The following is a 13,378-nucleotide window of genomic DNA, read 5'->3' on the forward strand; positions in this document are numbered from 1 at the left end:
GCCTTACTAATGTGGTTGTCATTCTATTTCAATACGTAATATGTACAAATAAATGTATAAGTAATATTTGTAGAAAAAAATTACAATTAAAATGTACCAAAATTTCAAAGAAAAGTTACCAAAATACATGAATAAACAGAATTTGTCTAATAAAGACTTCTAAAAAAAATATCTACGACAAACTTTTACTATTATTTAATAAAAAATAAGTTATAATTATAAAAATAAAAACAATATTTTATCATAAATAAGATAGTAGCACACCTATAAAATCCTGGTACCTTTTAATTTTGGCTATTGTATTATCCACTATGATAATGTGAACTTATCAAACATAGTTTGGAGACCTGTCCCCTTCAAAGAAGGGCAAATAAGAGAGCAATCATTTGATTATCACATGATTTTACTTATTTTCGTACTAGCTTGGAAAGCTTTATTAACCTTTATTTATGTACTCTCTATTGCATAAATTTCTAAAGAGATTCATCATAGTCCAACCAAGGGTACTAAAGCTTTAATTTTAGGTCTGCCCACCAAACAAATTTTTATTAAATTTATAAGTAAAAAGTTTGTACAGGCAGGAAAAAATGGTAGTTCCAACAAATTAAAAAAACTTTTTTTTCAAAGCATGGTCAAAAGTGGTCATACACAACACAAGTGGATAATGGCAACGAAAATGCTACCAGAGGAAATCAATTTTTTTTGTTCTAGTAGAGGAAACCAAATATATATTCATATAACAACTATCCACTAGGAAAAATAGTCTTAATTTCACTTTACGCTACCTATAATCCAACGGTGAAGATTTCTTAGCTTCAATTCATAAATATTCAACGTTTGAAAAACACTGAATACAAGAATTATTCAATATACATAGTAGCTTCAATTGAATAAATAATATTGAGAATCAAACATTCAAGTAGATTTAAATATGTTAATCTACATCCTAATTTACAGGATTTTCTTTACTCATAATAAAAAAAACAAGTGACATTAAATATAAGAGAAAAGAAGGGGAAAAATGAAAATAATTGACTTAAACTAAAGAGATAGAATTAGAGAGAGTGCATTTAAGATTTATACAAGTCCAATCTATCACTTGATCTATTTTAGTCCCAAAGAGTTTTCTTTTAAAAGTTTCACTAATAAAAATTATTGAGTTTTTAAGGATATACCCACAGAGCATTTATAACAAAGAGAGATTTTAAACAGTCCAGTCCCCAAACAAAATACAGATTTTAACTGGATCATCTTAATAATCAAACATAGATTATAGCAGGTTAATCTCAATAACTAAACAAGAGTATTGCTCAATAGAATCACATTCTTGAACAAAAACAAATGTGGCACCCCACTAGTACAAACGAACTCTCATTTTTTATCATCTTGGCACTAAGACAACACTAGTGAAGAAAAAGAAAATAGTGAGGAAAGAAGTAGAAAATAGTATAGTATAGTTAAATCCGAAATATGGTGTAAAATAAAAATGGGGGAGAAGTCATATATTTATAAGAGAAGAAATAGCTCAAAAAGAAAAAGATTCATGGGCTTTTTAATGATCTAATCGATTAATCTTAGTTGTTAGTCGATTAAGTAAACTGATTATGGAAGTTTTTCACAACTACCGTCACTAATCGATTAGAAGCATGTTTAAACGACTAAGAGGTGTTACAAAGGAGTTAATTTATTAAGCCTAATGTATTAATCGATTAACTAGTATAAAATTCACTCTTGATTGTTTAAGCAAGTCAGTAATCACTTCGGTACATGCATAAAAATATTTAAAGGTTTTTTTATCAAAAAGACAAAGGTTTTAAATAAATTTTAAATGTGTGTGAACTACGTTAGTATATCTTGAAAGTTACTCTTATACTTTTATATTTGACCGATCACTCAAACATAGGACCAGTCGCGCTTTCACACATCCTCTTTTTCACAACCTTTGAGCTTCAAGAACTCTTGCTTGATTCATAATTGATTTAGCACTTCATATTGGACTTGAACTTTCTCACTAACGAGGCTTTATATATTTTATTTTATAGACTTCATCATCAGAGGTTGTTGGAGCAAATATCATCACGGACTTCACCGAACACCATTTGACATTAGGTGTTGTCATCATCAAAACCACCAAGGTCATCTGATGGCTACAAACAGTTGTACTTGTAAGCATACATCTCCAATTTATCCTCCTTTTTTATGATGACAACATATCTCTCAAGTAAACGGTAAAAGCAGAAAGACATAGGTAAGCAATTTGAGTGGTTAAAACTCTCCTCACAAATATAGAGAGTATACCTTGCTTACCCTAAGAGTATATTCTCCCTCTTTGACATAATGATAAAGGCAGGAAAAAAATATGCAAGCACATAGACTATGTAAAACAAATAAAGAAATTGAAGAAAAAGAATGATGAGAAAAATCTACCATATTTTAATGTGTGCACGATTGATTTAATATTCCTAATTCAATTTTTATGAAGAAAAAATCCTTAGGAATGAGTTTAGTAAAAATATCTTCTAGTTGATTAGATGAAGACACATATTAATTACACATTCCTATTTTTCAACATGATCCCTAATGAAATGATACTTAACCTCAATGTGTTTAGTTTGAGAATGAAGAACCATATTTTTCATGAGACATCTTTGAGATCAAATCCATAATCACTTAGGTGATGTTTCATCCCGATAATTTGTGCACAATAGCTACCCGCAGCTACATACTTTGCATCAGTTATGAATAACACTACACTTGTGTGTTTCCTTCTAAGCCAGAAGACAAGCGAGTTACCAAGTAAATGACATGTACCACTTGTACTTTTTTTAATCTAATTTGCATTCACCGGAATCAGAGTCAAAGTACCTAATTAAGGCACAATTCACTCATTTGTAGTACCATAAACTCATTATGGTGTGCTAGCTAGATATCTCATAATGCGTTTTCCGCAGTAAGATATGATTCTTCAGAGTTTGCTTGAAAATAGACACAAAGAGACACAACAAACATAATATTAGGACAAGATGCAGTAAGATAAAGAAGATATTTGATCATACCTCGATATTTGCTTTCTTTAACTGGCTTTCCTCCCTCGTCCTTGTCCAAGCTACATGAAGTGCTTATCAGAGTTGATATTTGACTTGGCTTTATCCATGTTAAACCTTTTGAGTAACTCTTTATAAAACTTGCCTTTATTGATAAATGTGCCTTCCTTGGATTGATGATTTTTTAAGCTTGGGAAGTATCGAAGCTCCCTCATCGTTGACATCTCAAATTTATTTTGCACCATCTTAGAAAAATATTACATAAGAGTTTATTATTATCACCAAAAATAATGTAATCAACATAAATTTGAATTGATAAAATATCATGCTCTAATTTCTTGGTGAAAAGAGTTTTATCAACCTTCCCCCTTTGAAAATTGTTTTCAAGTGCAAAAATTCATAAACAATCATATCAAGCTTTAAGGGCTTGTTTCAGACCGTAAAGAACATTTTTCTGTTTGAAAACATGATTTAGAAAAGTAGAATTTATAAATTCGGGAGGTTGATCAACATAAATTTTCTCTTGGATCTAACCGTTCAAAAATATACTTTTTACATCGATTTGGAAGAGTTTAAAATTTATGATGCATGAGAAATTTACAAACATCCTTATGGCGTCTAATCGAGTTACAAAGGCATATGTTTCATCAAAATCTATGTCTTAATGTTGATTGCATCCTTTCGAAATGAGTCTTACTTTATTTCTTAAAACATTTTCATCCTCATCAAGCTTGTAGCGAAAGATCCATCGGGTTCCAATCACTTGATTAGCTCAAGTTTGGGAACAAGATCTAAAATGTTGCTTCTCTCAAATTGATTTAACTTTTCTTGCATAGAAAGAGACAAATGTTCATCGATGAGAGCTTCATCAATTTCCTACATATAAATTTATGAAACAAAAGTCATAAATTTACATACCTTGTTAAGAGAATGTTAAGTTGTAACTCCCAATAAAATTATGGGTTGGATGGTTTTTGGAAGTTCTCTATTCTTTCGGAAGATCCTGACGTTCTACATTTTATTTTTCATCTTGAACGTCTTCAATTTGACTTTATTCTCTCTCTCTTGATTTATTTCTTGATCTTCATTTTTCTTTTTATCTTCAAGAAACATTTCTCCTAGATACTTGCATAATCAACAACCTCATTCTATACATACTTGGGGTTTGACTCATCAAAGGTAATATGAACTGATTTTTATATTGCCAGGGTTCTTTTATTAAAAATTATGAAGGGTTTACCATAAGTGGAATAACCTACGAATATGCATTTCATCAACTTTTGCACCAAGTTTCCCAAGATTTTCCTTCCTGTTGTTAAGTACAGAGCATTTGCATTCGAAGACATGTAACTTAGAAATATTTGATTGTCTTGCTTTGTATAAATCATAGGATGCTAATTTATAATTAGTATTATCAATACATGATTCATCGTATAGAAAACAGTGCTCACTACATCAACTCATAAGTATTTAGGAAGATGTGTCGCATTGAGCATCACCCTTTCTAGCTATTCAAGAGATTTATTTTTCTTCTCTATTACCTTACTTTGTTGAGGAAGTTCGTTGAGTGGAAAATGTGTGTTGAATACCATTCTCATTTTTAAAAAATTGAATTCCTCATTTTTTTAATTCTCCACCATGGTCACTTTGGATTGATGTAATGCTTTATCTTTTTTTGGATAATCTTGGATAGTTTCTGGAAGGAAGCAAATGTGCCTCGTTTCTAAGATTAAAAAAATGTCTACAATTAGAGAAAGTAGTCATCCATAAATACAAGGAATATAAATTTCCACCAAAACTTTTGGTTCGGATAGGCCAAAAAGATTCATGTGGAAAAGTTGTAAGGGCCGATTTGTGACATAATATTTTTCGCTTTAAAAGAAACTCTTACTTTTTTACACTTTTGGCATGCATCACATAATCGATTATTTTCAAAACGTAATTTTGGCAGACCAATTACTAAGTTCTAACGGATCAACTTGTTTAAGTGGTCCATGTGAATGAGTTATTCTCCTATGCCATAGCCATGATTTACCTTCGATACTAAAAAAATTGGCATCATTTGAAGGATTTTTGTTTAAATTCACAGTGTAGGTATTTTAACTTTTTAAACTAGTAAAGATGATTTGATTTGACGACCACGCAACCAGAAGAACCAAATGTTACATTATTACCTTTGTCCCATATTATGATTTAAACCATCAATTAAAAGAACCTCCCCGGTCATTGGATTAGGGAACTTACCAACGATACTAATTCCAATAATATTTCCTTTGTTATTGTCACCATAGGAGACAAAACCTCCCTTTTTAGGAGTAAAACAAGAGAAAAATTATTTATCTCCAGTAATTTGCTTTGAACAACAGTTATCACAATACCACTAAGTGTTCAATATTGTAAAGCATTCCTGCATCAGAAACTTAGATCGTAACTTTAGGTACCTAAATTATTTTGGATCCTCAAATGTTAGTTTGATTAATATTTTCACATGATTTCTTTTGATAGTCATAATTAGAAGAGTTGATAAGTAAGCATGTTTCTCATTTTTAAATCTTGATCCTCTTTATAAAAAAGTGAAGGAGGATAACTATGTTTACTTTCATGGTTCTTTTTAATAAACAAAATAATGTAATATGATCATTTTTAATACAATAATTGCATTTGAGGATTTTATATTTATGGGTTTGATGAGCATGACATATTTTCTCAAAGTTCTTAATATTATTCTTAAGTATATGTCAGTCTTATTATATGATGCTCTTTGATTTTCAAGAAGGATATTCAAGTTATCTCTTCCCTTAGTGAATTTATCAAGTATTTTGTAAGTCCTTGTTTTCACTTTTCAAAACATCACATTGATCGCACTTGATAGATTCATCTAATACTTCGTAGAAAGGGAAGAGATTTGAGTTAAAACATTTTGTCTTTCTTTAAGATTATATATTTCTTTCAGGGGATTTTATTTTTAAATGTGAGGAAAGAAATAATGTTTCTAGGAGTGGAGACAAGATGTTTTAACTTAGTTGTTTTGTACTTAACTTTTTGCAACGAAGTAAGTCATGATAAGAGAAATAGAAAGCTACATCATTTTCTTTTGCAACGAAGTAAGTCATGATAAGAGAAATAGAAAGCTACATCATTTTCTTCATGGTCTACCATGAGACATATGTTAGCTTCATCGTCATATGAGGAATCCATATCATTATCATCCAAGACAATGTAAGTTTTCTTATCTTCTTTTTTAGGTTTCTTAAACTTTCTCTAATTCTTGTTTTTATTTGGATTCTGAGGGAAATTTGCAAGTTTTTTCAGCTCATCATCATCTGCAAGTTTTTTCAGTTCCATCTCATATTTCTACAATTCACCTAAAAGAGTAGCCAAGTCTATGGATGACAAATCCCTAGATTCTAAAATTGCAGTGGCTTTGAGTTTCCAATTACAGTTTAATCATCTAAGAAAATTTACAACAAAATCTTCATTTTGAAAAAAAAAATCAAGATTTCTCATGTGATTTATAACGTGGATAAAACGTTTATCCATATCATAAATATTTTCTTCAGGTTTCATTATGAAGAGTTCATATTCATGAGTTAATGTGTTCGTCTTTTTCCTTTTTACCTCGGTTGTACCTTCATTAGTAATTGAAAGGGTGTAGAACATTTCTTTTGCAGTCTCGCAGTGAGAAACATTAAAAAACTCATCAATACTAAGAACGGTAGTGATGATAGTCTTAACTTTCAAATTGTGTTGTACTTTTTCTCTTTCTTCGTGAGTCCAATCATCTTCTTGTTTGTTTACCACAACATCATTAATTTGATGTGTGGGAACAAAAGGACCGTTCTTTACAAAGATTATCATTTGCCATTTCCGTAAAGCATACCCTTCTCCATTAAAGGATGGAAGTTTATTTAATTGTTTGAAGTTATTCCTTCTTCTTGGGACTATTAGTCTTAAAACAAGAGTTACGCTCTAATGTCAATTGTTGAACAAGTGACTCCAAACATAAGAGGAGGGGTGAATTGTGTTGATTAGAAATCAATATTATTTTGAAGTTTATTTCTTAAAAATAGTTTATGTTAGTTCAACAAGATAAAACATAAGAGAAGAAGAAGAAAATGAAGAGTAAAGTGTTTTGAGTGATAGACCATGATATATTATACTATTTAACTTTCTAATAAGAAAGAAATATTTCTAAGAACATGTCACGCCTACTTTTATATGTGATAAAATGCTCATCTTTTTTTCTAAACTATGTAATTCTTCTAGTAAGATCAAAACCACTTATTATGCTTCCAAAATGTCCATTTAGATCTCCTTCAAGAAAAATATTCTCTCCTTAAGGGTATATCATGAAATATGTCTTCTAAATTCTCTCAAAATTTCACTCTGGTATTCTCCTAACCCAACCTGAGTTGCGTAAGCACTAATAACTAAAAGTCTTGTTTCCGTACAAATTGGAGGGCTATGATTCAATCCCCCACTCTTTTCACTTCCACAATATACTTCTTCCACTCATTGTCTACAATAATTCTCACCCCATTTCTCGATCTAACTTTGTCGGTGTATCAAAGCTTAAATTCCAAGTTGTCTAATTATTTGGTTTTTTCACCCATCCACTTAGTCTCTAGTAGCCACATGAAAGTGATCTTCTTCAGTTTATGATAATACTCGTCCCATTTCTAGTAGGCACATGAAATTGATCTTCTTCCTAACTATAGTGTCTATTATTTTCATAAATTTCCCGGTAAACGTGTCTATATTCCAAGTTCAAAAACAATTCATACTCTCATAAATTAACTTCTTTACCTACACTCATTTTCAAAAATGTAAAAACTCTTGATTATTTTTTACTGCATCCAAGTGGCGACCTAGCATTCACATTATTACGTAATTGATTCATGTCATAAAAATTCAACAAAATTTTATATTGGTTGTCGATTTAGAACCGGATATGATTGTATATAATTTCATCTTCACACAAATTTATCAAAACAAGTGAAAGTGAACTTGTATCCCAAAATCTCATATACAAACCCCAAAATCCCAGATACAAGCCTAGTTGTAGATAGAGAAATGTGGTTAAAAATGAAGCCATTTACCTAACCGGTGTATACCTAATAAAACATATCTAAATTTTATATATGGAAAATGCATTTCAAAGAGGGCAAAGCAATTCCCACTATGGCAGGGATATCAAGGTTTTCTTATTCCATTTGAGTCATACATTTTCAGTTGGCCTAAACAACTATCTACATTTTCTATATTAAAGAACTGTCTCCAGGATGTGAAGATTCCTCAAGTACAGCTGTCATATAAAGGTTTTGCATGTATTGTAATAATAATGACAACGCAGCAAAAGTAATTTAATTCATGCATTCAATTGCATGGGACTTCAAGTCTTCCACAGAAAAAATTGTTTAAAGACTAAAAGGACAAGCCCAGAAGTGAAGAGAGTCGTGGGATAAACATTAAGGTAGGTCCTAATGTGTTATAGCAACAGACAACAACAAGACTGCAATTTTGGCAATTCATAGACCATATGCACATGCTCAAGAACAAAAGCACATGGCAATAGCAGGCAATTATGTCACCATCCACCAAATATACATTGAGGAAAATCCCATGGCAGCATACACTTGCACTAATGTAATCATATACTATTGAGGCAAAGCCAAAGATAGCACTTTTTTTATTAGTATGATATAGACATCAATGAAATGTAAACCATGATAAAAAAAAGTTACCAAGAAAGCAACACCTAATATAGCAAGTCCTCTCTGTTGTTACCTGTGCATGGACATCAGATATAGGGACGCAAATTCGAACCCGCGACATCTCACTTGTTCATTTTTAAAAAAGTGAATTACATGGCTACTTGACCAAAAAAAATAGCAAATTAACAGGATTAGTCACACATGGTTCGGTCAAACACTTGAAAGTAGGATGAGCAACCTATCAATGGTTTTTATTTTAATCCTGGAAATTTCACTAACATGTTACCTACCCTTGTAAGAGAATTTATGATTTTGTTGAAGGCATGTCTATTCACCATGTGCGTTGAAAATCCATCTTATCCTATTCTGTTCTAGCAGCATGTTAGATATACCTGAAGATAATGTTGGAAAGCTATATAGAAAATAGCATTCCATTGATATTCAATTGCACAAGTAAAAAACAGCATATCAAAATCATTTGTGCAGTTAATTAACACTATGAACAACACTACAATGCAAAGTGATGTACTTTATGATGCTCCTAAACATAAACACAAAATCCAATTAAATCATTTGACAAATAAGCATCAATTATTAGTAATTTACAAGAAGAAAAAGGGAAAAATGATAAAGAAGATAAAAAAACTGAACACACCTATCATATCATACATACAGATTCAATGAAAAATCATCAGATGTTCTTGTTATTGCTCTTGTTCCTGTACCATGATTTAGCATAATATGGGTCTGATCTTTTAGGGTCTTGCAAAAACTCCCCAAATCTTACCACGACCAAGTCCATCCGACAATTTCTTTGAACCCGGAACATCCAATTCAACAAGCTTCTGCGTATATACACTAGCACCAGCAGCCACCATTTGTTTCCTACAAGTCTTAGAATGCAAGAGCGAAACCAGAATAGAAACAGGGTATTTCTTGTCTAAATTAACCAAAGAAGGGTTCAATAGATGAACTGCACTAACTATTCCCCTCTCATCCTTCCGAAAAACCCTTCTATTAAAAGGGTGTTGCAATAACACCGACAACGCCATTGCAGCAGATTCTTTCTCCTCCGCGCCTTTCCCATCTAACATCTTAATCAAAAAAGGAACACACCCACATTCCCCCATTTCCTTTCTGGTTTTGTTTCCACCATTCAAACCCATAGCATAAACAGCTTTTGCAGCTGCTATCCTCACAGTCAAAACTTCACAATTCAACACTCCCATCACCCTCCCAATAAACCCTTCTGCAACAAGAACCTCGCCAATCGGACCCGTCATAGCTAAATACCTCAACATTTCAACGGCAACTTCAAGACTCTGAATCATTGGAGCCGAATCCCAGAAATTCTTCAAACACTCAACTCCACCTTCCTTATAAACCAAAACCCTCATACCCTCATCCTCCGAAATCAAATTCGCCACGCAACCAATCGCATTTTCTTGAGCCAATATCGTTCCAGAAGAAGCCAACCCTAACAAAACAACAATAGCATTCTCCTCCGCAAAATTCTCTCTAATTTCATTAAATTTCGCCAGATTCCTCAAAACCGCCGCCGCAGAAGCTTGTGAACCAGGTGTACCACCTTGACAAATCCCTAACAGAGACGAGATTCCACCTCTAGATCCAATAGCTCTGGCGTTATCCCTAGTAAAACTCAATGCCTGAAGCGCGATACAAGCTTTCTCTATAGCTAAACCACTTCCAGAATCTAAAACCCTAAGCAAGTGATTCAACAGCATCAATCCCTCTGCTAGTAGATTATTCTTCCCACTGTCCACTGTAGAGACTCTCGAAATTGCGGCGACGGTTTTCTCCTTCATATCAGAGGAAGAATCGAGTAAACGAACGAGCACCGGAACTACACCCTGCGCCACCGCTATAGTGACATTTTTATCGTCTTCGTGGAGTAATGAAAGAAGCGAGTCAATCGCGGCGGCTCTTGAATCGGGCGACCCGATTTGCAACCGTGCGATGAGATTTCTAGAAAGAGATCGAACGGCTTCTCGTTTGGAAAAGGCGGGAGTTTCGAGGAGGAGGCCGCTACGGAAGAGGACATCGCAGTCGTTGAGGTGGCGGTGGAGAGTGGCGATGAGTGAGTCGAGGTGGCTTTGCGTTTGGAGTTTTCCGAGAGGTAAATCGGGGGAGGTAGATTGGCAGTGGTGAGCGAGTGAAACGGCGTCGTGTAGGGTTTGGGAGATGGAGTGGAGGAGGTGGAGGGAGAGAGGGTTAGAGGTTGAGGAAGTGGAGTACTCGGTGGAGAAATCGGTGAGGTGAGTTTGGAGTGAGGTGAGTTTGACTCGGGCGATTGACCACTTGCTTTTTAAGTGATGGACTGTGGGGATTTCTTGTTGGAGAAGTGAATGGGTGAGGTTGAGGCAAATGGTTATTGGGTCTGATTCTGTTGATTCCTTCATGTTTTTTTCTCTGCTTCAATTGTTGAGAAGAGAAAAAAAAAATGAACTAGTGTGGTGTGTTTGTTTAGTGTTGAGTAGAGGAACCAACGGTTTGAGTAGGTTGTTGAATGCAGGAGTTAGGAGGATGAGAGATTGCGATTGGAGGAGAGAGAAAGAGTGTAGAGTGAGAACCGACCCAGCTTTGCTGACAGCAATAACCAATAAGGGAAACCACGCAACACGATGCAGCGATTTGGAGCGTGGAACACACGCGCGTTTGGGACTGCATTCCCGCTGGCTAGCGCCACTCTTCTTTCTCGGTTTCTCCTTACCGCCAAGTCGGACATTTATGTGGTCAACGGCGGATATTTAGCGTGGTACTATTACTAAAGGAGTTCTTAAATACAGTAGCTAAATCTTCTTTGAGTAAATTATAGAAAATATTGGATTAAATTTGTTGATACTAGAATTGTTTTATATATTTGTCCAATGGAAGATAACTGAATAATATTTTTATAGGAATATTTATTACTAATTGAATTAAATATTTAATATAATTGAATATATATTAAAAATTCATCAACATTGTATATCACATTAATAACCATATTGATGTTAAGCTAGTAAGAGTCTCACATGATCTTATAAGTGAAAAGTGTGAATGAATCTCTTAGTTCTTCTCTTTTTTTATAGTAATCTTGAACTTTTTTTTTGGAAGGTTGAATTAGTGATTGACTAGGTCCTTAATGATGATTTTCGAAGTCGGTTTTAATGTGAGAGATCCTCGTATATGATGCCCATAATTTGTCATAAATGTGTATCTCAATTAACTGAGTCGAACATTGACCTATATAAAAATCGGGTGAATACCTCTTATTTGACCCACTAACATGCATATGTTGTTTCACGCCACTCGACGGGCTTGCGCTCTATACCTACTATCACACCATTCAGGTGGGCTTAGTTACAAGGTTCGGCCCCGTTTTCAAAAAAAGGGTGGGATATATTCCTAAATAAATGTCTATAATGTAGGAAACTCGAAATGTACACATTCACCTAAGTATAAGGCAAGATGTTTTAGGCAAAGGTCATGTTCCTATAGTTAGGAAACCCAAAATGTATAGTGCCCCTCAAGCGTGGAGCTTATAGGGGCAAGATGCTTTAGGAAAAGGTCTTAGTCTTATCAATAGGAAACTCAAAATGTACACAGTAGCCCAAGCATGAGGCTCATAAGGGCGAGATATTTTCGCCAAAGGTCCTGGTCCTATCTCTAGGAAACCTGGAACACCCTGTATTATCTTGCGGTAGGATATTATTGTTTCATTAACCGAAACTTTCTCATTTGGGAGTATGTGACGAGGTTCTCTCTCCGCTCTCCTTGTGGGCGAGAATGTTATGAATATTCAACGTGGAGCTCTTATTAAGCTTAGTCTTGTCATTGTCCATGTCCATATTCGGCCTTTTATCTTTTTCTCTTCCTTAGAGGAATATGCGTTTAAGATTTAACGATTAAGTTCCTTATGAGTCACATAAAGTCTATTGTCATAATTGCCCTTATTCCTCTAATCTATTTGGCCTTTAGTGTGGCCTCTCTTTTTACATATCATTTGTCTCTATAAAAAGTCTTTAACGTCTCTCATCTTTTCACATTCTCAAATCAAACCTCGAGTCACATCTTTCCCCTTCTTCTTTCAAGACTCATTTTTCTTAGAGTCTATTTTTCCCGACTTCGAAGTCATCGTGTGTTTCCTTAAAAATAGGTTTACCCTTCACGCCTCATTCCTTTTCTTCAGCACACCGTTAGGTAATAACTTAACCTTTTCTCCCTTTTTCTGATGGTGTTTATTTGGAAGTGCGATGAGTTTGGGAATGTCGTAGATCCTTAAACTATTTTGGAAAGAAATGAGCTATGGATGTGGATCTATGTGCTTGTAGGTATAACTACTGCAACAATTTATTGACCTATTGGGTTTTGATGATGACAACATTGTAAGGTGAAGTGTTCATCTAATTTAATGATCAAGTTGGGATGCTTGGAGATCAAATGTCAAATTATATCTCTATTGGGCAACACCTAATGTCAAATGGCGTTCAATAGAATGCCTAATGATCTAAGTGTTTATGCTGAGAAATGGCAAACAATCATTGGTCTTCAAATGTATGAGTTACTTGCAGGATCAACTAGTGAATCCTAGGACATAGTGCTTAAGAACCTATTTAT

The 13,378-nt window shown here is 33.8% G+C and overlaps 1 protein-coding gene across 1 annotated transcript; it reads right to left on the reverse strand.

Annotated features, from left to right (window-relative positions):
• Positions 1-9,306: 9,306 nt before the first annotated feature.
• On the reverse strand, positions 9,307-11,471 carry LOC127078408 (vacuolar protein 8). The gene has a single exon (XM_051018870.1). The coding sequence runs from the start codon at positions 11,176-11,178 to the stop codon at positions 9,514-9,516; it is 1,665 nt and encodes a 554-aa protein (XP_050874827.1). The 5' UTR covers positions 11,179-11,471; the 3' UTR covers positions 9,307-9,513.
• Positions 11,472-13,378: the final 1,907 nt, after the last annotated feature.

This window comes from Lathyrus oleraceus, chromosome 5 (genome assembly GCF_024323335.1).
Source record: "Lathyrus oleraceus cultivar Zhongwan6 chromosome 5, CAAS_Psat_ZW6_1.0, whole genome shotgun sequence".
NCBI lineage: Eukaryota > Viridiplantae > Streptophyta > Magnoliopsida > Fabales > Fabaceae > Lathyrus > Lathyrus oleraceus.

Excerpts from the sequence above, each read along its gene's own strand:
- LOC127078408 (XM_051018870.1), bottom strand. The coding sequence starts at position 11,178 with ATGAAGGAATCAACAGAATCAGACCCAATAACCATTTGCCTCAACCTC.